Here is a 22,710-nt window from a genome sequence, read left to right as displayed (position 1 = left end):
TGCCCCAGGTTAAATTAATAGCTATGGCTTATATTTTAAGTTTAATCAAGAGACTTATCTCCAAAAACATATAATCAAGAAAGAATCCACTATACTCACTACTGCAGCCTTTCTCTTGGACAGACTTAAAACAGCAATTAACTTATCTGATTCTGTGCTGTGAACCTCACCCAACAGTTCCTCCAAGATTAGTTGTGAATATCACTGTTAGTTAATTTTCCCAGATGCACTCCGATGTCCAGCGATACACGAATTCAAACAGCAAAGGCAGTAACTGTGCAGGCTATCTCTCGCTCTCTCCTGCACTGTCCTCACCATGTGCTTCCTTTGTCTGCTCTTCTCCCTTTTAAAACTGCTTTTGTTTTGACTTTTTTTTCCAAAGTTCCAAAACAATGCAACAGCATATAAAACAGTAATTGCTGCTCCTGGAATTCGAGGAAATCACCCCCAACACCTAAAATACCTCAAAAAAAGGAGCAGCTCTTACAGCCAGAAATGTTTCCCGTCCTCCATCTTGGATTACCCAGGTGTTTATATAACATCAGGTTCTGTACTACCTCCTTCGGGTAGGTCTCTAACTCCACAACTAAAAGAAAGTTGCTGGAAGTTTACACCAGTTACTACTTTCCAAAAAAGTCATCCGTTTTCCACAAGAACTGCAATTGTAAATTTCCATAAGAGAAGCTGTAGTTAAAACAAATGTTGATGTGATTGTGGTGTAAACAAAATAAGGGAAATTCTGGACCATTGTAAGATTGTAAACCCCTTAAGCAAAATGCAATTAATTTCAATGGAAATAAAAATCAGAAAAAATCTAAAATAGCTGCCAATTATCTTTATAATAAATACCTTTCTCCTCAGTGGTTAAGTGGTGGAATATATGGATAGAATCTTCCCATTTTCAGTTAAGCATTTCTTTGATTGAGATCCATGATGCTTGGTACACCATGGATTGGAATGACATGTTTAGCCCAAACTTCCAGTTTTCATCTCATTAATTATGTAACTGGGCTGTCAGGCAACTTTCTCAGGGAATCACATGGCCAGAGAGACAAGTGCTCATCAATGCTGGGACATTCCGGCTTTCATGCCTGCAGTGCTGTTGTAAAAGCCCAGCTAAGCATCACTTTAGATATGATGTACGACCATAAGATATTGGAGCAGAAGCAGCCCATTCAGCCCACCACGTTTGCTCTGTCATTCATTGAGACCATAGCTGACCTGATAATCCTCAATCCCACATTCCTGCATTATCCCAATACCCTTGATTCCCTCACTGATTAAAAATATGTCTACCTCTTGAATGTACTCAATGACCAGCCTCAACAGTCCTCTGCATTAAAGAATAGTTGCAGGTAGATAGGATAGTGAAGAAGGCATTTGGTATGTTTTCCTTTGTTAGTCAGAGTGTTGAGTACAGGAGTTGGGAGGGCATGTTGTGGCTGTACAGGATGTTGGTTAGGCCACTGTTGGAATATTGCATGCAATTCTGGTCTCCTTCCTATTGGAAAGATGTATTGAAACTTGAAAGGGCTCAGAAAAGATTGACAAGGTTGTTGCCAGGATTGGAGGATTTGAGCTACAGGGAGAGGCTGAACATGCTGGGGCTGTTATCCCTGGAGCATTGGAGGCTGAGGGGTGACCTTATAGAGGTTTACAAAATTATGAGGGGCATGGATAGGATAAATAGACAAAGTCTTTTCCCTGGGATCAGGGAGTCCAGAACTAGAGGGCATAGGTTTAGGGTGAGAGGAGAGAGATATAAAAAAGACCTAAGGGGCAACTTTTTCACGCAGAGGGTAGTACATGTATGGAATGAGCTGCCAGAGGATGTGGTGGAGGCTGGTACAATTGCAACATTTAAGAGGCATTTTGATGGGTATATGAATAGGAAGGGTTTGGAGGGATATGGGCCGGGTGCTGGCAGGTGGAAATAGATTGGGTTGGGATATCTGGTTGGCATGGACGGGTTGGACCAACGGGTCTGTTTCCACGCTGTACATCTCTATGAGTCTATGACTCTAATATCACAGGTTCACTCCCCTCTGAGAAAATAGATTTCTCCTCATCTTGTGCCCTCTCATTCACCATTACTTGACTAGATAACACTGAATATACTGGAACCTGGAGAAATGTGTGAAAGTGTTGTTATCCATGCATATATAATAATGCAACAATACTTTTCCAAATAAGCACACAAATTGTCAGGCTGGTTCTCTTTTCCCATTTTATACAAAAATGTCACATTAAGTTACAAAATGCATCCAAAATTTACAAATACATTTCATCAAAATGCCAATAAGTTACAAAAATATTACCATAGCAACAGTGTTCCAGAGGAATGGACAATGAAAAATGTTCAAGACCCAAAAGGATATCCTTGAATTAATGTGGATTCAAATTTCACCCTTGACGACAACTCTCAGCTAGACTGCAAATTTAATCAGAATGTGAAGCATTCCCATTAATTTTCTATTGTCCCATGTCAAATATCCTTTATGATTTCTTCAGATAACTCAGTTACATTATTTTTAGTGACAAGAAAAGAAACTGCTTGCATTTTTTAACCCAAAATGTATTCTTACACAAACAACGAGGCACTGGACTTGCAAAGGTGCTCTCTTTCTTTGGAAGTCGAGTTGCATGTCTTATCAGCGCCATTGACGAGGCATTACTTCAAAACAAACTGAAGTTATACAAAGTTATCTTCATAGCAACAACATTATTTTAATATCACAATAAGACTAGCTGGTCACATGCAACTAAAAAAAGCAAAGTATTTAACTTTAAAACATGCAATAAATTAAACTACTTTTGTATTGTGTTGTACATACACACACACACACCCCAGAAGGATATATTGTGACAGAGAGGATTTCAAGTCCAATGACTCTTTGTCAAATTGGACTAGAAACATTAATAATATTTTTCTCTCCATACAGACCAACAAACCTGCCGGGTTTCCTCCAGCATGTTCAGTTTTAAATTCAGATTCCCAACATCAACTGTATTTGGCTTTTAAGAATATATTGGCCTTAGAGGGATAGATTTCCTTGATTGACACCTGAACTCCAAAGGCTGTGCTAAAAGAAAGGATTAAACAAATAAAAGTTGCTTCCCCCAGAATTTAGATGGTTAGAGAGTGATTTGATTTCATCTTTCAAATTATTAGAAAGTACAATTCGGGCAGGTTGGGAGGAGTTATGTTTAGTTAGCTGGGGAATATAGAATAACAAACATCCTATCCGGATGTATCATAGCTTTCTATGGCCTCCACTGTGCCCAGGACCATAGGAAACTACAAAGAGTTGCAAACACAGCCCAGTCCATCACACAAGCCAACCTCCAATCCATTGACTCCATCTACACTTCTCACTGCCTTGGAAAGGCAGCCAGCAGAATCAGAGATCTCCCTCCCCTGTCCCGGTTATAACCTCTTCCATACTCTTCTGTCAGGCAGAAGATACAAAAGCTTAAACACATGAACTAACAGATTCAAGAACAACTTCTTCTTTGGTCTTATCAGACTTCTGAATGGACCTCGCAAATTTTAATGTTGATGTTGCTCTTTGTGCACCTTCTCTGCAGCCATAATATTGTATTCCTGGGTCTGTTCTACTATCCCTGTGCACTTTGCAAGGTATGATCTGCCTACACTGCATGCAAAACAAACCTTTTCCCTGTACCTAGGTACACGTGACAATAATAAGTCAAATCAAAACAATGGTGCATGGTAAGAAACATTGAGCTAGACCTTTCAGGAGACCAATTAAAAACAGGCTTCTTTATGAAAAAATTATGTAACATTCTCCTATAACTGGCAATTGATGCTATATAAATTATTAATCTTCAAACTAAAATGATTAGATGTTTGTGAACCAAAATGTATGAAAAGGTAGATGGGGTAAACTTTGGAGTTGGTGTTAGATCAGCCAGGCTTTCACTGATCGGTAAAACATTTGACAGTCTGCTCTTATTCCTGTTATATAAGCAAATATCTTTGCTCCTCAAAAAAAGGTATCAAAACATTTCACATAAAGTGAAGTTACATTGTGGAACAGTTATTGCGGATGAGCATCACAGCTATTTTGCTCAAGCAGTGGGAAAAACAACCAGTAAACTTGTTCTTGTTTGTGCTTGTCCAAGGAGGAATATTGGCAAAGGTGCTGGTAAGATCTTTCAAAAATGACATGCTGTGGGTGCCTTCCCCTATCACTCCTCCCCCAACTTACAAAGTGGCCCACCCAGCTTTTAGTGGGTAACCTCCTCGCACCACAAACTGTTCCCAGAATTCCACAAATGGCATTATCTTGTTGCCACCAAAGTGGTCATTAATTTGTCATGTTAAGGGCAGTGATGGAGCTCAGGGCTCCCATGCTGCTCCTGAGGACAGATTTAAATTCCTCTGAGATAAACTAGGCTAAGTTGACAAAAGAAAAACAAGAATGCACTGGCAAAGTTCCATATTTGACAACATACTTTAATTTCTATTGTTGTGCCATTGTACAACTGCAATTGTTTGCGGTGCAAATTCTGGAATTCTCTCTGCTTCTCCAATTTTTGCTGATCCTTTATGTTGTTTGTTAAACCGTTCCTTTTGGCTTTCCTCAAATTTTTCAAACTTCAGCAGAACATTGACATGCTGGTGGAATGGGTGGATCGATGGCTGATGAAGTTCAATGCAAAGTTTAAGGTGATCTACCTTGGTACAAATAAAATGGGGATAGCATAAAATTAAGGCTACTATTCTAAAGGGTGCGTAGGAGAAGAGACCAGAGTCATTAAAGGTGGCAAAACAGGGGAAGACTGTTGGTAATAAAGTATACAATATTCCAGGCTTATTCAATAAAGGCCGAGAATACAAGAGTTGGGTAGTTACAGAGTCATACAGAACAGAAACAGATTCTTTGACCCAACCAGTCTATGCCAAACATCATCCCAAACTAAACTCATCCCACCTGCATGTTCCTGGCCCATGTCCCTCCAAATCCTTTCTTAATCATGTACTTATCCAAATGGCTTTTAAATGTAATTGTACCCACATCCACCACTTCCTCAGGAAGTTAATTTTGCATGCGAACCTCCCTCTGTGTAAAAATATTTACCCCTCACATCTTTGTTAAACCTCTCTCCTACTATGGCCAGATCTTGGCTGAGGTACTGTGTGTAGTTCTGGATGGAACTAGATAGGGTGTGAACGCAGCGGAGAGGGAATGTGTGCAGAAGAGCTTTACTAGAATGGCTCCAGTGATGAAACCCTTCAGTTATAAGGGAACATTAGAGAAGTTGGACAGTAGAAGGCTAAGACATTATACTCAAAATTTTGAAAATTTCAATCCAGAGTGGATAAGGCAAAATTGTTCCCAATTATAAATAAATTGAGAACCAGCCAGCACAATTTTAAAGTGTTTTGCAAAGGAAGCAAATGTGAGGTGAGAAAATCTTTATAACACAGTAAATTGTGAGGGTCTGGAATGCACTGCCTGAAAGTTTGGGGAAAGTGGGTACAAGTGAGAGATAGAAGAGGGCATTGGATAATTATCGAAATGAAAACAACAGAAAGGGTTTTAGGAGAAAGGGGAAATGATTGGCAGAGAGGTGAAATGCTCAGAGACAGTACAAACATGAATGGCCTCTTCGTACACTGACAATTTTGATTCTATGGTTGATCATTTATGATCCCAGCTGATGGAAATACTAGACAATTCACACCCTCGAATGAAATCTGGCTTAAATAGATAATGTGTTTAATTTCTATAGATCATTAACACAGTGGTTAAACACAAACACATTCAAACAAGACTGCAAATTTTCTTTAACACAAAACAAGTTTATTACATAAAAGAAAAGCAAAACAAAGCTATACATATATAATACAGTAAGGAAGACCTTAACACAAACATCAAATTTTCAACTGGTTTCCCAACACCACCTGTCACAATGACTCAATCCCAAAGAAATATTGCTCCTAATCCAGCTGTTAAACTTTTACTTGATCTTTTATCTGTCCAGTTTTTATTTTAAATGTACAGACCATTTTAGGATAGCTTTCTTGATGTCATAGTATGAAACTTCCACAATTCTGAGAACTTAAATTTTCTACATTCTGAACAAACTTTGAATCTTCTGCTCTGAAGTTAAAACTAAACTAGTTGCCTTAATGTGTTTATTCTACCCCCCCGTAAACCTAACAGTATAAAACATGTTTCCCCCATTAATGCCTTAGGGAGTTCGTTAGGCAGTTAGCTGAATTTATAATGTTGTCTTAGAAATGATTTATTTAGCTCACTGTCCCAAATTGACTTTGATCACTTTTGTGACCAAAACACTTCACAGATTTAATTAAAATCCATCTGCCTTTTAAAAAAAAAACCAAATTCTAAAAATGAGATTATATCTTCCATGACATCAAGTGTTCCAATTTTGAAGAACATAAGTAGTAGGTGGAGTAGATAATTCAGCCCTTCGAGCTTGCTCAACCATTTGACACGATCATGGCTGATCTCATCTCGGCCTCGACTCCACTTTCCTTCCCATTCTCCCTAACCCTTCAAAGTAATACTAATCAAAAAGCTATCACCTCCTTACATTTACTCAATGTCCCAACATCCACCATAGTCTGGGATAGCAAATTCTATAGACTTGGGGAAGCAGTTTTTCATCTATTTTAAATTACCCTACATGAAGAAATGTCCTTTCTACATCTACTTTGTCAATACCCCCGAGCATCTTACATACTTCATTCGATCTCCTCTCATAAACTCGAGGGAGTATAGGCCTAAACTGTTCAATCTCTGCCCATAAGGCAGACCTACCACCAGATATTCTCCTTTGTGGTGGAATACTGAAGTTTGGTGACACCCCTATGGAAACTTTGGGATGGTTTACTACATTAAATAAGTCATGCAAATGAAAATCATATCATCCCTGACTACAGCTGAAAAGGCAAGCTTTTGTTTCATATTTAACATATCATTATGGTTTGTTTAGAAATGGAAACAAAGAGCATACTTCAAAAATATATTAAACAGCAGCAACTGCAACAGGACAGTAGTCAGCAAAGGCCTAGTGTTGTTTGAAGGCATTGATAAATATTCATAACAAATCATTTTTATTCCATGGTGTCTATTTTGCATTTCTTTTTGCTGAGGTAATATCTGCAATTTCAAAAAAGTGAGGGAAAGAAAGTTTAGAATTCGTTTAATACATTTCTAAAGAGCATTTAAATTGGATTTGAATACAGGTCTTCTAGTTCGTGTTAAACATAAATATATGCAGACATACTCAGTAAAGTCAAACTAAAAACTGAATCTCCAGAATGAAACTTTTCCACAAAAGTATACAAAAATACTGAGCCAAATGGGCAAGTTTATTTGATACACGAAACTGAATGTCCAACTTAAATCCCAGGAATAAAGCAAGCTTATTTAAAATGCTTTAGTATAAGGCTAGTCTGTTTCTTACCTTTCGGCCTGCATTTTTGAACATTTTGTTGATCTGGTGAAAGCTCGGAGTATGGAAGATACCAGGGACACTCTGGCTGAAAATGACAAATTATGCAGACATAAGAAATAAAGAAGAAGATTGGGGATTTATTGAATAGTTGACAAAAATAACAAGAGACTCTTGGATTTTTTCGGGGTAGGCCAGAATTAACGGTATGTCACGTTTGGAGAAAACCTCTAAATATGTTTCGACCACAAACATGAAACAAAATTATGTTGGGTTAGATAGCAACTACAAATGCTTTTCTATTGAAACAGTGCATCTGGCATGAAAGAGAAATTCAACATCTACTTTGAGCTTAGAGCAGAGTGAAAAATGGCAGTGAATGTACTAAGAAGCAGAATTAAAAGGAATACTAGAAGATAAAACTGTACAACAGCCTGAGCCTTGAGCATTCTTCTGAAGGTACAGAGCTACTGTAGAATTCAACACTTTAAATTCAAAGGTATCTTTGGTAATGTTTACCATTCGTTTTGATTTCAGATTATCTCCGGGGCAGGGGAGAGCATGGTGGTGACACTGATCTCAAGTCCAAGTGCAAATCTGGCAATAGCGGGTTCTATGAGAAACTTTAACTGTTTCTGACCTTGTAGTCTAATGGCGACTAATCAATCAACCAGTCAGCATGGAACAATGGGAAAAGAAAACTAAGGAATTGAAATGATTTGGAGAGGCCAGACTGTTGGACTGGGGTGTACAAAGTTAAAAATCACACAACACCAGGTTACAGTCCAACAGGTTTATTTGGAAGCACTGTTCCTTCATCTTCAGACCACCTGATGAAAGGTACTGCTTCCAAATAAACCTGTTGGACTATAACCTGGTGTTGTGTGATTTTTAACTAAGGAGTTGAACAATTTTTTTACCCCAGTAAATAAACAGGTATGATGCCAAATGGGATGTTCATTCATTATTGCCAACCTTTTGTTACTAGGCAAGATGCAACTTATCTGAATGTTTTTCAGAAGATCTTCAATGAGATGTCTCATAACAGATTTTTAGAAAAATATTGTTCGCAGTATTTCGGTATTACTGGCCAGGGCACTCTAATTACCCTTGTGAAGGTGGTGGTGAGCTGCCTTCTTGAACTGCTGCAGTCTTTGAGGTGTAGGTACACTCACAATTCTGTTAAGGAGTGCCAGGACTTTGACCCAACAGCAATGAAGGAACGGCAATATATTTCCAAGCTAGGATGGTGTGTAAATTGGAAGGGAAATTGCAGGTGGTGTTTCCTATACATCTGCTGCCCTGGTCTTTCTAGATGGTAGAGATCACAGGTTTGGAAAATGTTATCGATGGAGCTGTGTTGAATTGCTGCAGTACACTGTGACTAATGAATAAAGTCAGAGAATGTGGAGTCAGGAGATAGTTGGCAGAATGGATTATTCACTGGCTTCAAGTCAGAAAGCAGTGAGTGGGAGTTATAAGTAGTTAAATCAGAGAGGGAGAAGAGAAGTGCTTTTCCACAGGAATTAATGCTGGGACCGTTGTGTTCAGAATTTAGAATAACAATTTTAACATTGGAATTAATAAAGCAATTTTAAATTTGTGGGTCACAATGAATTGGCTGGGATAATCAAAACTGAGAAGAATTGCAACAAAACACAAGAGGACATAAATAAACTTGAAAAATGTTTAATTAATTGGCAAATGTAGGTCAACATAGACAAATGTAGATTAGATGAGATTTTTAGATTACCTACAGTGTGGAAACAGGCCCTTCGGGCCGACAAGTCCATACCGACCCTCCAAAGAGCAACCCACCCAGATCCATTCCCCAACACCTAACACTACGGGCAATTTAGTATGGCCAATTCACCTAACCTGCACATCTTTTGGACTGTGGGAGGAAACCGGAGCACCCGGAGGAAACCCACACAGACACGGGGAGAATGTGCAAACTCCACACAGAGAGTCGCCCATGGTGGGAATTGAACCCAGGTCTCTGGCGCTGTGAGGCAGCAGTGCTAACCACTGTGCCACCCATGTAAGATAGTACATTTCGACAGGACAAATAGGGAAGTCATTCATCCCAAGGAAGATGCAATTCTAGAGAGCGCGAGAAAATGAGACAGAAGTAAAGGAATTGTGAGGTACAAATGCATGAATCATTAGAGGTTGCGTCAAAGGTTGGCAAGACCATAATGAAAGCAATTAAAGCATAATTGTTTGTTTCTGGAGATAAAGAATTGAATACTGGGGAAGTTGTGCTAGATCTGCATCAAAACTTAGCTAAATCACAGAGTACTGTGTATTTTTGATCAGCAGCATATTTAAAAATGGTATTGGAGAGTATCTGGAGAATATTTACAAAGGTGGCACCAGGAATGTTTGGGCATATATCTCAGGATAGGACGAACAGCAGAGTCTCTCCTTCCTTAATAAAGTGAGGCTGAGAAATGACTTATAGAGGTATTTAGAATTGTGAAAGGTTTTGGTGGAGTGGATATAAGCAGATTTTTTTGCTCCTCTGGGAAAACACACAGCTAGAAGCTATCAATAGAAGACGGTCAACAAGAAATTCAATAGTGAATTCAGAAGGAACTGCTTTATAAAAAAGAGTGGCAAGAATATGGCACTCACTACCACAGGGGCTAGTTGGTATCATTACATTAAAGAGAAGCAAGACAAGCATTTGAGGGAGAAGGGAACAGATGGCTAGGAATTAGACAAGAAAATAGGGAGGAGGAGAAGCTTAAACATCAATAAGAACTGGTTGATCTGGATGACTTGTTTCTGTGATGAATATCACAATACTATACAAGACCAGTTTTATTACTAATAATTCTGTTTTAATTTTAATAGCATAGTACTGTTATGAGTTTCCATATATTATCAGTCTTGTGAAAACTTTCAAGAAAGGATTCTGGGTAATTCAAAATGGAGGACAGGTAAAAGTTATGGCTGTAAGAGCTGCTCCTTTTTTGAGGTATTTTCAGTATTGGAACTGATTTCCTGAAATTGTAGGAGCAGTAATTACTGTTTTATAGGCTGGTGCATTGTTTTGGAACTTTGGGGGGGGGAAAAAAAAATCAAAACAATGGCACGTTTAAAAGGAGGGAGACAAAGGCAGTGACCACATGGGCAGTGACTCAAACAGAGAGAGAAACCGACACTGCCATCTGACCCAGCAGTAATCTGCATATCTGCTGCCTTTGCTGTCTGGTTTCAAGAAACTCTGGATAGCGGAGTTTCCTCTAAGGAAAATAAACAAACAGCAAAATTCACAGCTGACCTTGGAGAAACCAGAGTGTGGGAGCTTACAGCATGGGGTGCAGCTAATTACATTTTTAAAGTGTAACCTTACTGTTCTTCTTTTGTAAATCCACAATAGTGAGCAGAGGATTTTTTTAATCATACTTTGTTTTTGAGATCTGCTTCTTGATTAAACTTCAAAAATATAAAAACAAACAAAATAAGCTGTCCAGGAACAGTGGGTTTTTTTTAAGAGCAGTAAGACTGTGCTGTTTTCTGCAGATTGTTAAGGTACAAAAATGGCCTTTCATAGTGTGATGTGCTCTTCCTGTCGATTGTGGGAGATTAGGGAGAGTTTCCATGTTACTGACAATTATAACCATGGGAAGTGTGTTTGGTTGTGAATCCTATCGAATTGCATGGATTGATTGCAGCGGCAATGAGGAATCTACAGGAGCTAGGGGCTGTGATGGATGGCAGTTGCAGGGAGGGAGATAAACGGCAGATACAGTCAGGTAGATGGGTTACCTCCAGGAAAGGTAGGTGAGGGAGGCAGGTAGTGCAGGAGTATCCTGTGGTTACCTCATTTGAAATGCGTATGCTGTTTTGGAAAATGTAGGGGGTGATGGGCTCTCAGGGGAATGTCACACCGATAGACAGGTTTCTGGTACCAAGACTGGCTCTAATTTAACAAAGAGTATGCCAGGTTCCAAGCAATTGATTGTGATAGGGATTCTAAAGTCAGAGGCACGGATAGATGTGTCTGCAGCCGCCAGCAAGGTATCAGAATGGTGTGTTGCCTCCCTGGTGCCAGGATCAAGGATATTTCAGACAAAGTGCAGAATATTCTCAAAAGGAGGTCATTGTACACACTGAAATTAACGATATAGGAAAAGAAAAGGTTGAGATTCTGAGGAGAGAAAATAGGACATTAGGCAGGAATTTAAAAAGGAGGTCCGAGGGTAGTAATATCTGGATTAGTCCCAGCGCCACGAGCTAGTGAGAATGGGAATAGGAGGATAAGCAGATTAACACATGGCTGAGGAGCTGGTGCAGGCAAGGAAGATTCATATTTTTGGATCATTGGAATCTCTTCTGGGGTAGAAGTGACCTGTATAAGAAGGACAGACTGCACCCGAATTAGAAGGGCACTAAAGGATGTGGATGCTTTGGAGAGAGTGCAGAGGTGGTTCACCAGGATGTTGCCTGGTATGGAGGGTGCTAGCTATGAGGATAGATTGAGTACATTAGGATTATTTTAATTGGAAAGATGGAGATTGAGGGGGGACCTGATTGAGGCCTACAAAATCATGAGAGGTGGAGACAGGGTGGATAGCAGGAAACTTTTTCCCCAGAGCGGAGGACTCAATTAATAGGGGTCAGGAGTTCCAAGTGAGGGGGGAAAAGTTTAGATTAGATTAGATTAGATTAGATTAGATTAGATTAGATTAGATTACTTACAGTGTGGAAACAGGCCCTTCGGCCCAACAAGTCCACACCGACCCGTCGAAGCGTAACCCACCCAGACCCATTCTCCTACATTTACCCCTTCACCTAACACTACGGGCAATTTAGCATGGCCAATTCACCTAACCCCTGCACATTTTTGGATTGTGGGAGGAAACCGGAGCACCCGGAGGAAACCCACGCAGACACGAGGAGAATGTGCAAACTCCACACAGAGAGTCGCCTTAGGCGGGAATTGAACCCGGGTTTCTGGCGCTGTGAAGCAGCAGTGCTAACCACTGTGCCACCGTGCCGCCCATGAAATATAAGTTTAGTGGAAATATATGTGGAAAGTTCTTCACGGAGTGGGTGGTGGGTGTCTGGAATGTGCTGCCAGCAGTGGTGATAGGGGCAGGAATGATAGTGTCATTTAAGATGTATCTAGACGGATACAAAGTACAAAGGGATCTGGGAGTGCTAGTTGAGGATTCTCTAAATGTAAACATGCAGGTTGAGTCCGTGATAAAGAAAGCAAATGCAATGTTGTCATTTATCTCAAGAGGGTTAGAATATAAAAGCACTGTTGTGCTACTGAGACTTTATAAAGCTCTGGTTAGGCCCCATTTGGAGTACTGTGTCCCCAGTTTTGGTCCCCACACCTCAGGAAGGACATACTGGCACTGGAGCGTGTCCAGCAGAGATTCACACGGATGATCCCTGGTATGGTAGGTCTAACGTACGAGGAACGGCTGAGGATCCTGGGATTGTATTCATTGGAGTTTAGAAGATTAAGGGGAGATCTAATAGAAACTTACAAGATAATACATGGCTTGGAAAGGGTGGATGCTAGGAAATTGTTTCCATTAGGCGAGGAGATTAGGACCCGTGGACACAGCCTTCGAATTAGAGGGGGTAAATTCAGAACAGAAATGCAGAGACATTTCTTCAGCCAGAGAGTGGTGGGCCTGTGGAATTCATTGCCATGGAGTGCAGTGGAGGCCGGGACGCTAAATGTCTTCAAGGCAGAGATTGATAAATTCTTGATGTCACAAGGAATTAAGGGCTATGGGGAGAGTGCGGGTAAGTGGAGTTGAAATGCCCATCAGCCATGATTGAATGGCGGAGTGGACTCGATGGGCCGAATGGCCTTACTTCCACTCCTATGTCTTATGGTCTTATACATAAATGGGCAGGGAGCAAAGTGATATAGATTCTTAAAAAATAGGCAGCAGGTTTAGATAGAGGATCTGGATAGACGGAGGCTTGGAGGGCCAAAGGGCATGTTCCTGTGCTGTAAGGTTCTTTGTATACTGGCAGGGAGATTTCCTGTAGCTGCTCGGGAGGATTTAAACTAGTTCAGAGGGTGGGAGGGAACCATGGAAATAATGAGGAAAGAGATCAGTTTGACATGGGTACAGTTGGGAAAAGGAATAAATCAAACAAACAGGACAGGTAGGAACAAAGTAGAGAACAAGGCAGGACTCATGAATTTCAATTCAAAGGGCTTAACAGGGAAGGCAGATGAACTCAGGGCATGGTTAGGTACATGGGACTAGGATATCATAACAGTTACATAGATGTGGCGGCTCAGGGATGGACGGGACTGACAGCTTAATGTTCCAGGGTATAGATGTTATCGGAAGGATTGAAATGGAGGCAAGAGAGGAGGGAGAGTGGCGTTTCTGATGAGGAATAACATTATGGTTGTACTTAGGGATGATATTTCTGGGAATACATCCAGGGAAATGAGAAAGGGATGATCATTTTATTGGGATTGTACTTTAGACCCCCCAATAGTCAGCAGGAAGTTGAAAAAGAAATTTGTAAAGCGATCTCAGTTATCTGTAAGAATAATAGGGTGGTTACGGTAAGGAATTTTAACTTTCCAAACATAGATGAGGACTGCCATAGTTTTAAGGGCTTGGATGGAAAGGAATTTGTTAAATGTGTGCAAGAAAATTTTCTTAGCAGTATGTGGATGTACCTACCACAGAAGGTGCAAAACTTGACCTACTCCTGGGAAATTAGGCAGAGCAGGTGGCTGAGGAGTCAGTGGGGGAGCACTTTGGGGCCAGCAACCATGGAAATGGATCAAAAGGTTAAAATTCTAAATTGGAGGAAGGCCAATTTTGATGGTATTAGGCAAGAACTTTCAAAAGTAGACTAAGTGTGGATGTGGGCAGGTAAAGGTACAGCTGGAAAATGGGAAATATGAGAAAACAAGAGTCCACACACAGGATGTTCCTGTTAGGGTGAATTAAAGACAAGAGATCTTGCACTTTCAGGAAACAAAGTGAATTCCAGTCACGTGATAAATAATTTCCAGCTACTGTGATGTCTCATCACATACTTTTGGAGAAAAAAAAGCTGTGAGGGCTAGCATGGAGAGTCCCCATCAATACATAAATTGAACATGAACATAGAAATTCATAGAGTACATAACAAAAAAATGGCTCCCTTACACCTTACTCTCCTTTAGGGATGAGATCATACTTTCAATTATGCTTGGTGTATATTTAGTATTTCAGTGTTCGGCACTGACCAAAGAATTACTCACCATGGGATGCTGCTGATAACCTCTACTCTCTGTCTGAGGCATCATGAATGCAGGGCCTGGATAGTGGACAGGGATTCCATAGGGATGTCCATAGTTAATGTATGGTGCACAAGGTGCATACGCCAGAGGTGGGTAAGGGGTTGCAGGTGACTGCGGAATGCCTGTAGCCTGAGATAAATGTACAAAAAGTCAAATTATTTATTTTGAGACTGTCAGAATGGGTTCTTGCAAATTTTATGCCATTGACTTGAAATATGCCTTCACTCCTTTTATCTTCTATTACCATCCCAGCACTTCTGAACAGTGTGAATTTTTCCATCAGCCCAGCCAATCAGCAATGCCTTTGAACAGCTTGCTTCCAACTTAATTCAGGTTAATAGCAAGGCTGCATTTGAATCCCTCACAAACATTTCAAACCTTTAATTGTCCTTGCAGCAGTTTATTTCAAAGTTTCAAAAACAACACTCACGAATCCTGACATGGCAAATTGAAACAGTAGTGTGCTGGATACTTGGGATTTGTAAGTAGGAGCATTGAAAATAAAAGCCAAGTGAGCCATGTTAGACCACAAGATATAGGAGCAGAATTAGACCATTTAGCCCATTGAGTCTAATTTGCCATTTGATCATGCCTGATGGGTTTCCAAACCCCATTCTCCTGCCTTCTCCCATAACCCGTGATCCCCTTAAAACAGTAAACCTCAACAGGTTATTAACTAGGTTTCTGCTGGAGTTCAAGCATCACAACAGATGCCAGGAGATAGTAAACAGGGGGCTTTCTAGGATGATACCAGGGATTCTTATCTTTTATGTTCTAGGCAAACCTATATTGTTGGCAGAACTATTGAGGAAAAACCTGGTTGTGGGGCTAAATTGAACAGCCCTTTCGAAGAACTGGCACATTCATAAAAAGCCAAATGATCTCATTCAGTGCTAGAAGAGTCCATTATCTTTCTTTTCTACTTTATTTTTGTTTTATCTTTTTAAGAAAAAAAAATCAAAATAATTCCTCCATTCATATTTCCTCTGAATTAGAAAATAAGATACTAAGTTTGGAGACAAATTTAAATAACAAATAATAGTGAAAAATATCAGAGTTGAGTTCATGCTGAACTCAGATCTTATTAAAAGTGAGGAAGGCCAAGTAGGCTTCTCCTATTCCTATTCCTTATGATTCTGATGTATAGTCTAATAATAATTTCTGTTTGTGGTGAGAGTGGGGTTTTACCACACTCAGGGTCAGGTGCAGACTCTTGACCTTGCTCCTGGGCTTTAGGCTGGCTGCTCCTTCAGTAAGGGCCAGTCAAGGCCAAAACTAAAGCTTTGGTAGTCTTAAAAGGTTCTTTACATGCCACTCCTAAAAATATAAGGGTGCAGTTTCCTTCGCAATTCTTTTTTTGGTGGGGCCATGATGTGGAAATAGAAGGAGCATTGATGCTCCTCTTGACACCACTTGATAGGTTAGTCTTCCCTGTCCTTCCCCTGGGATCATCTCTTTTCCAAGAGCAGATTATACCAGTTTAGCTCCCAGAGACTGATCATCCACTTCGATGCCCTTCTTCCTCATGATCCTCATATCCTTTACAACCAGCATTTAGAAATCTTTCAACCACTACTTTAAAACGTACCCAATGAGTTATTTTCCACAATCTTCCGACATACTGAACTACAACAATTCACAATTTCAGTGAAACAAAATTCTGCTCACCTTGATCCTAAGTCACATGCCCCTTATTGTGAAGCTGTGTTCCCTGGTTCCTGATGACTCAACCAGGAGAAACATCTTACATGCATCTGTCCCATCATTCCCTTTGTGCATTTTATAGGCTTCATTGAGATCATTTCTCATTTGGGCTAGTAGTGAATCGTGGTCCTTAACTGACCACACAAGACCCCTCATCGGCAGTAAGAAAATTCCTAATTGGGCCTCCAACTTAATAAAAATGAGAAAAGTATCTCTCCAGAGCCAACTCACCCAAATATTTGCCTTTCTCAGCACTTTTCTCTCCACCTCCTGGGAGGAGATAATCATTCTCCACATGTTTACATAATAATCCGTCTAATTTACACAGTCCAGCCTCATCATAGGCACTAACCATTTATCAAGCCCACTGGTAAAGATGTCACTTCCAACAGAGTTATACAGAACAGAAACAGACCCTTCAGTTCATCAAGTCCACGTTGAACATAATTCCAAACTAAACTCGTCCCATCTGCCTGCTCCTGGTTCACAAACGCCCAAACCTTTCCTGTTCACGTACGTATCTAAGTAAGAAGTTTTATAAGATAACATTTACAACAGTAAAGAGTTGTGTAGGTTAGAACTTCAAACAATTGGCATTTAATTTTTCAATGAATTAACCTGGAATGGGAATAGGTCTTCTCGACATTTAGCTGCATTTTGTTGTAACAGTGCCTGCATCCACCACACTCTCAGGAAGCTCATTCCACACTCGAACCGCTCTCTGTGTAAAACATTTGCCCTTCATGTCTTTTTGAAATCTCTCTCCTCTCAACTAACATATAATCCAGATTGGCCCTTTGGTACTGTTTACTAGACTTAGCACAAAGGAGAAAGTGAGGACTGCAGATGCTGGAGATCAGAGCTGAAAATGTGTTGCTGGAAAAGCACAGCAGGTCAGGCGGCATCCAAGGAGCAGGAGAATCGACATTTCGGGCATGAGCCCTTCTTCAGGATTCCTTTTCCAGCAACACATTTTCAGCACTAGACTTAGCACACCTAGTTAACTGCATTTAAGTTAGCGACTGATCTGACAGGTAAGTGTCCAGGCTTGGGGGCTGCAAGCAGAGGGATATGGAGTTGTGTGGAGCATTACAGGGAAGGACAGAAGAGTGGTACTCGGTTGGGTTTCCTATACCAAACTTAATTCCAAGCAGAAAAAGGCAGGCATCAGGTCTGTCCCCTGCCCAGCTAATTAGACATCCTCCCTGCCAACCCCAGGTGCACACAGCTGCACCCATGAAGCCAGTGGAAATAAAATGTAGGAGTAATGTAAAGCACACTATCAATTCTCCATGACCAGTTTTAAATAAAGTCAAAATGTACCCCCTAAGTTTCAGTAATAGCTAGGAGTTTGAATTTGGGAATTAATAAATACCCAAATAAATCAACAAGCCAAAAGGAAGTTTCTGTGCTGTTCAAATCCAAATAGCATTTAGCACAATACCAATCTTTTCACATTTGAATGTTCGCTATTCTGAAAAATGCAGCTGAATGTCTAGAAGACATTTTCCCATTCTGGGTTAATTCATTGAAAAACTAAAAGCCATTGTTTGAAATTCTAGCCTATCCCTCTCTTTACTGTTGTAAACATTGTCTTACAAAGGCACTGACCATCATATTATTTCAGGAGCAGATAAAGACTGAACAAGTGCATGAAGGCACCCTGAGGTTTTAATGATGTCTGTCACATAGCCCAAGACTCACTTCTTTAAGATGGCTTTCTGATTACAAAGTAATTCCTCTTGCTTTGTGTCCTAATGGACAGCAGTGACAGAGGATTTTCAGGCATTGCTGACTATAACAGCATCAGGGACTCAGTTTCAGTTGAACCATCCAAGTTATTTTATCTGCAGAAGTTGTCAAAGGTCACAAATGAATGACAAAAGTTAATGGTACAGTAATCTTTATCATCTGTAGAACTTCAAGATCTGTTAAAATTACCTCATATATGCAGAAGTAGTTTTACATATGAAAAATATAGATAAGTATGTGCCCTATCTGAGAAACAACTGAAATCAAATATTTTTACAGTTTCGTAAAGGCAGTGACTCATGCTGGGAGACATGTTCTAGATATATCTGTAATGCCTCCTAAACCTCACTGAAAACGTTGATTATCAGTTAAACTGAGTAGTCAAGAGATTTGACCATGCAATGACATCATGGCTGGCCAGATCCTTACATTACTCTCACTCATTCAACACAGGCCTCTCTTTATTAGGATTTGGAATACACAATGATTTCTTCTCTTGCTAATGTTAAGCTGATTGGTTCTATTTGGAACCACCAGAAGTTGCTTCGAACTCTGCATTCAGCAAAGACCAGAGTAAAAAGATGGAACTTAGCTGGGCTATATGGTTCAGTTTCAGAACAACTTCCTCCCCAAAGAATAATAGATGGTTGAACCAGAGAAACTTAAATCCACGGCAAACGGAGTAAAGTTTTTTTAAAATCATTATACGTTGCTTTTTCTATCATAGTATCATATGACTAGATTAATAGATAGTAAAGGTTACTTGATGAATACATTCAATCAGGGTACTATTAGATGATTTTGATGGGATGTCTATGCTTAGTGGACATAGACTCAGCTGTAAATGCTTCACTCAGTACAGCCTGTCAACTAGACGTAAAGGTTCATTTGTCTCGCAGCTAGCTGAGTTGTATTGAAGATGTTGGTAATAACCTTCGGGTATTTTTTTCCAAGAAGAGAATAATTAATTGCACAAAGTTTATATTAAATCAAGATCCATTTAACCAATTCTTAATTTTTACTTGTTTCATTAGGTGGTATTTTCAAGGGCATCACATGAAACCATTTTAATATTATGGTCTCATACCTGTTTTTTCAGCTTTTTTCCCAGTAAGTCCTTTTCTTTCCTTTCCTTGATAAAGTCTTCCTCATAAGTCTTAAGCTGTGACAAAAAATAAAGGTTGCCCTAAGTTACGTCTGGCCATTAATCAAACAAGTGGTTGGAACATGAAACAATTATTCAGTAAATTAGCAGCATAGAAAGACAGCTTCTATATTAATACCCGTGTGTTAAGAAGAGTAAGTTTTGATTGTAGGTGCTCAATGTTTTTCTTCAATTCTTCTTTCTCTTCATTCATTCTTTCCCGGTCACACCGTTCTTTCTGAAAGTCTTCTTCAAATATCTGCACCTTTAACAGAATCCCAAACATTTTAAGAGCTCATCGATATAATTTGGAAGAACCAATTCTGGCCAATATTCTTGATTATCTACAGAAGAAATAACACAAGAGGGCTACATTATATAGGGGCTGAAGGAGATTAAAATTTGGAATGCACAGAGATCAGGTTAAGATTGTTGGGCCACTAGATTTTAAAGGGGCAAGACCATATAGAGAGTTGATAAGAAGGATAAGGTTTTTTTTTTAAACTTAAACTCAGGACATAAATATAAATGAAGCAATAAGCAGGGTTATCTAAACATCATACGCTACATCAAGTTATAATTCCATGAAAAGCATTCAACATATTGGATATTACCTGTTGCTTTAGGATCTCAATTTGTGTTGTCAGTTCTTCAGGATGAGACTTTCTCATTATTTCTGCATTATCAAAACCGTGAGACATGCAAGGAACATTCTGCTTTCTTAAAGCATCAGACAGAGCCTGAAACAAAATTAATTTTAAACACCTGAGACTAACAATCTCTTTCCATTGTGTCACAATAATGGAGACTACGTTTTTGAAAAAAAAAAGGAGTCCAGCCTGACATCCTCCCACTGTCTGGTGAAGCATTTTGGAATTCCAGTCTGCTGAGCTTACGTATCACCGCCTGGACTCCTTTGAGATAAGAATGCCATTTTAATGTTTCCTTTTACCAAGCAATGGTGAGGTAAAGCTCCATAGTTTTGTTTATGAAGAAGAAATTTTGAAAATTTGTCAGAAAATTGCAACCCAAGTGTGGGCCAAGCACATTAGTTGTTATCTCCCTACTGTTGAGGCAACTCACTGTATCACTTGCCAGTCAGCTCATTAAGAACTGACCGGTGAGCAAGGGCATGGATCTGAGCAAGGGCAGAAGCTGCTGGTCAATCAGAGAGGGTTCAGCATCTTGTGGGGGTGACCCTGATGTGAGCAGTGCACACATGAATGACGTGCCCCCAATTCCTTCCCAGCTTTGGAGCTAAAAAATGAGGGCTGATAGCGGGGTCGGTTTGGAAAGGTCTACAAGAACAAATGTATTGTGGGCTTGATCTCTGGGAGGGGTGGGAAGTTGGTGAGTTTGCCACCCAACATATTTGATGTGGCCACCACCCCATCAAAAAACCACAGCCAGTGGGGCAAGTAAAATCGTATCCGTCACACATCTCTGAAAAAACACATCACTTTACTGACATGGATGGGCAAAGAAAATGAAGTGCAATGCACTCGCTCTGAAGTTCTAGATTAGAATCGGGAATACAAAAGACATGAAATGTTAGAGATTCCATTTGGGAAGATCAGAGTTCGCAAAGTCTGAGCCAAGAAACAGTCAACGCTGGAGAAATGTCCTGGGATAATTTCTGTTGACAGAGAAGGAAGTTAGATACACCTCCATTCATTTCTATCAAAAACTTATCACCAAAAACAGGAATATTAAATTTTTTAAACACAAATTAAAGACACTCATTCATGGTTAGGAGATCCAGTGACTAGAATATAAGGCTTTTTTTCCTCTTTTTTTTTTGAGATGTGAGTTGGGGGCTTGTGTTGAGGAGGAGGTCAAAATGCAAGGGAAGTGGGGTGGCTGCCATTTCAGAGGCTGCCATTTTGCTCCCCATCTGCATCTTTGATTACCCCAATTAGGGCAACTGGAGGAGCCCCCACCCCATGATTTCCTATTCGGGAAAGTAACTACCTTTCACATCCACTGGGGAAGCAGGTGATTGGGGAGGTGGCAAGTTGAGGCCCTAATATGGTCACTAATTGACCATATAAGGGCCTTAATTACTGGGGAGTTGAGAGACTTGCCCTCTGACCTTCTTAGCCAGAGACACTGAGAATTGTTGTGTTTCTCGCCACAGCAGATTTTCCCAATCGTTTCCCCTTCTTGCCCTCTCTAGGAGAGGGGATAATTCCACCAATCGAGTCATTGGTGAAATCAGCAGTCAAATAGCAATATCTCCTAACAATCAAGGGGGAAAACCATTCTGAATCTCAGCAACATTTACAAACACACAAATCCAACCAAACTACCTGAACTCTAACTGAATATTCTGCAAATTCAGATTTGGCCATTAGGGGAAAAAAAGTGTTACTGGCAAAATAGCATTTAAAAAAGTGGGAAGATATCTGTGTTTTTGTGCTTGTATTTTTCAGTTACAATGATGGGTCTACATCTGAACAGTACCTGTTTTTTCCATCTTCAGATATTGTCAGGCTTTCCCTATTTCCAGCATTTTGTTTTAATTTCACCCTGCTCTTTATCACCTCACATTCTTGAAATGTTTCACACTAATAATTTACTGGCTTTGGCAATGAGGGTTAAAATCTAATTGTTGCTACATATATAAATTCAATTTCATTTGCAAAACTCAGTGGGAAGCAAACAAAATATGCATTGCGGTTCATTCCGAAGTTGTCACAGCACAGTCTACTTTTAATCTGTTACTGCAAGAAAGCAACTCTCACTGCAGCTCTGAGAGAGTCAAGGACTTGCACATAAATATATTCCATGTATTCAGAAATTTAACAATAAATCTTCCAGTACTGAAGGTCTCCTTCATAGATTTCAGTGCTGTGTGAAACAGTGGGAGACTGATAATTGAATATCAACTGGTGGACATAATCCGGTAGTAGATAGCACACCTGTTTCCTAGTTTTGGGTGGTTATCAGTTCCAAATGGAATGAAAATTATTTTTAATTCTCTTTTGCCATTTTTTCTCTATTAACAAAACATTGTGGTTTCTGACTTTAAACCATTTAACAAAAACATGTCTGTTTTCTTTTTGCCTCACTATTTTCTACCTATAGGCCTCCTGTGACGAATACTATTTCTCAAATCTACAAGGTGGGACAAAGTGTTCCTTGAGTCTTACTGATAATAAAAGGACTATGAAAACACAATGAGGGGCAGGTTAACCAATCCTTTGAATTTCCTTGAAAGTCTTCCCAAGCATGGTCTAGAGGAGATCAGGAATACAATTTGACATTACAGGGAGGAATTAAAGAGATAGTATAACACATTGCACAATATGTACACATAATATGCATGCACACATGCACTGGCTCACCTTTCAAAATCTAGTTCATT

At 39.8% G+C, this 22,710-nt stretch overlaps 1 protein-coding gene across 6 annotated transcripts in view; it reads right to left on the bottom strand.

Annotated features, from left to right (window-relative positions):
* Nucleotides 1-5,831: 5,831 nt before the first annotated feature.
* Nucleotides 5,832-22,710, bottom strand: part of LOC122553066 (TNFAIP3-interacting protein 1-like) — a 40,571-nt gene continuing 23,692 nt past the window's right edge. For 2 of the 6 annotated variants that reach the window (XM_043696581.1, XM_043696555.1), the window contains exons 6-11: nt 19,958-20,083; nt 19,483-19,608; nt 19,287-19,361; nt 14,705-14,872; nt 7,465-7,540; nt 5,835-7,157 (exon numbers count right to left, since the gene is read on the bottom strand). In XM_043696581.1, the coding sequence (XP_043552516.1) occupies nt 7,126-7,157; nt 7,465-7,540; nt 14,705-14,872; nt 19,287-19,361; nt 19,483-19,608; nt 19,958-20,083 (603 nt within the window). In that variant the 3' untranslated portion in view covers nt 5,835-7,125. Of the gene's footprint in view, nt 7,158-7,464; nt 7,541-14,704; nt 14,873-19,286; nt 19,362-19,482; nt 19,609-19,957; nt 20,084-22,710 lie in introns of all 6 variants that reach the window. The other 4 variants (XM_043696564.1, XM_043696574.1, XM_043696547.1 and 1 more) reach the window with 3 other exon arrangements.

The sequence above is a fragment of the Chiloscyllium plagiosum genome, chromosome 1 (assembly GCF_004010195.1).
Source record: "Chiloscyllium plagiosum isolate BGI_BamShark_2017 chromosome 1, ASM401019v2, whole genome shotgun sequence".
NCBI classification, from domain to species: Eukaryota; Metazoa; Chordata; class Chondrichthyes; order Orectolobiformes; family Hemiscylliidae; genus Chiloscyllium; species Chiloscyllium plagiosum.
Note: the sequence above shows the minus strand (reverse complement) of the source record. Positions and strands in the feature narration are given on the sequence as shown.